General features: G+C 39.8%; 1 protein-coding gene across 1 annotated transcript in view; it reads right to left on the bottom strand.

Moving 5' to 3' along the window:
* Positions 1-73: 73 nt before the first annotated feature.
* Positions 74-1230, bottom strand: part of LOC110230315 (platelet binding protein GspB-like) — a 1719-nt gene continuing 562 nt past the window's right edge. The window contains exon 2 of the mRNA XM_021033084.1: positions 74-1223. Within this exon, the coding sequence (XP_020888743.1) occupies positions 229-1223 (995 nt within the window). The 3' untranslated portion in view covers positions 74-228. The remainder of the gene's footprint in view (positions 1224-1230) is intronic.

Here is a 1230-nt window from a genome sequence, read left to right as displayed (position 1 = left end):
CACACAAAAACAGTCGCATCTTGACTTACTTCTTGAGTCATTCAGCAACTCCATCAGACAAACTCTTGTATTACTTCTTGACTCATTCAACAACTTAATCAGACTGCAGCTACATCTTCAATCTCCCCCTTTTTGACTATGTTTGTGAACTCAACAGTTCTAACTCCAAAACAACATCACGAAACACATCATCATTCTCCCCCTGAATGAGTCACAACATGGTCAAAACTACTTAGAAAATTCTCCCCGCTTTGCAATACGAGGTTGATAGCCTAGTACACCACCTCCATAGAAATCATCTTTCCTAACCCAAATCTTCCTGCGCCTTAAGCCTTCATGACTGGATTCTCGAATGAATCTGAAACAATTCCTCTTAATATGCCCTTGAACTCCACAATGATAACATGTAGGACCATGAAATCTCTTATCATAAGCATTCTCCATTCGATTTCTCTCCCTCAACAATCTGAAACACCTTGGCCTAATATGCCCAACAATACCACAATGATGGCAAACAGGTCGAAAAACTCGTTGAGGTGCACTCTGCAGTTCTTTAACTTTTCCTGTATCAGACTCTGTACCAGTTCTCGTAGTAGTTCTTGTACCGGATGCAGTCTCTGCCATAGTTGCAGTTTCTGACACACTTCCTGATCCAGACGTGATTTTTCCACCATAAACAAACACTGGATCTGATTTTGAAAGTTTTCCTTCAAATCCAAGGCCACACTTATCAATCTTGCCAATATTCAGAATATGATCCAACTTCTTTGTGCCATTATTAAGCATCCTCAAATTCTTTTGAGTTTCTTCAAGTTGTACTTTGGCTTGTGATGCTTCTTCTTCTTTTTCTGCAGCATATTTCTGTACTTCAATGACTTTAGCCTCTAACTTGAGTTTCTCCTTAGTTAACACTGAATTCTCTTCAACCATTTTAAGCCAATGCTCATATAAGGCTCTATAATTCTCAGCAAATTCTTCATCATCAACACTCTCTGCATCACTATCACATTCATCGTTTTCACTTTTAATTACAGGTCCTGTTGCAGATGCTGATGCAGACCCTGTTGCAGATGTTGATGCAGACCCTGTTGCAGATGCTGATGCAGACCCTGTTGCAGACACTGATGCAGACACTAATTCAGAGACTGACGCAGAATCTATATCTGAACTAGAATTGACAGTTGTCCAAGCCACAAAATTCTTCAGATCTTCTTCTTCTTCATCTGTATC

Source organism: Arabidopsis lyrata (genome assembly GCF_000004255.2).
Source record: "Arabidopsis lyrata subsp. lyrata unplaced genomic scaffold ARALYscaffold_993, whole genome shotgun sequence".
Taxonomy (NCBI): domain Eukaryota; kingdom Viridiplantae; phylum Streptophyta; class Magnoliopsida; order Brassicales; family Brassicaceae; genus Arabidopsis; species Arabidopsis lyrata.
Note: the sequence above shows the minus strand (reverse complement) of the source record. Positions and strands in the feature narration are given on the sequence as shown.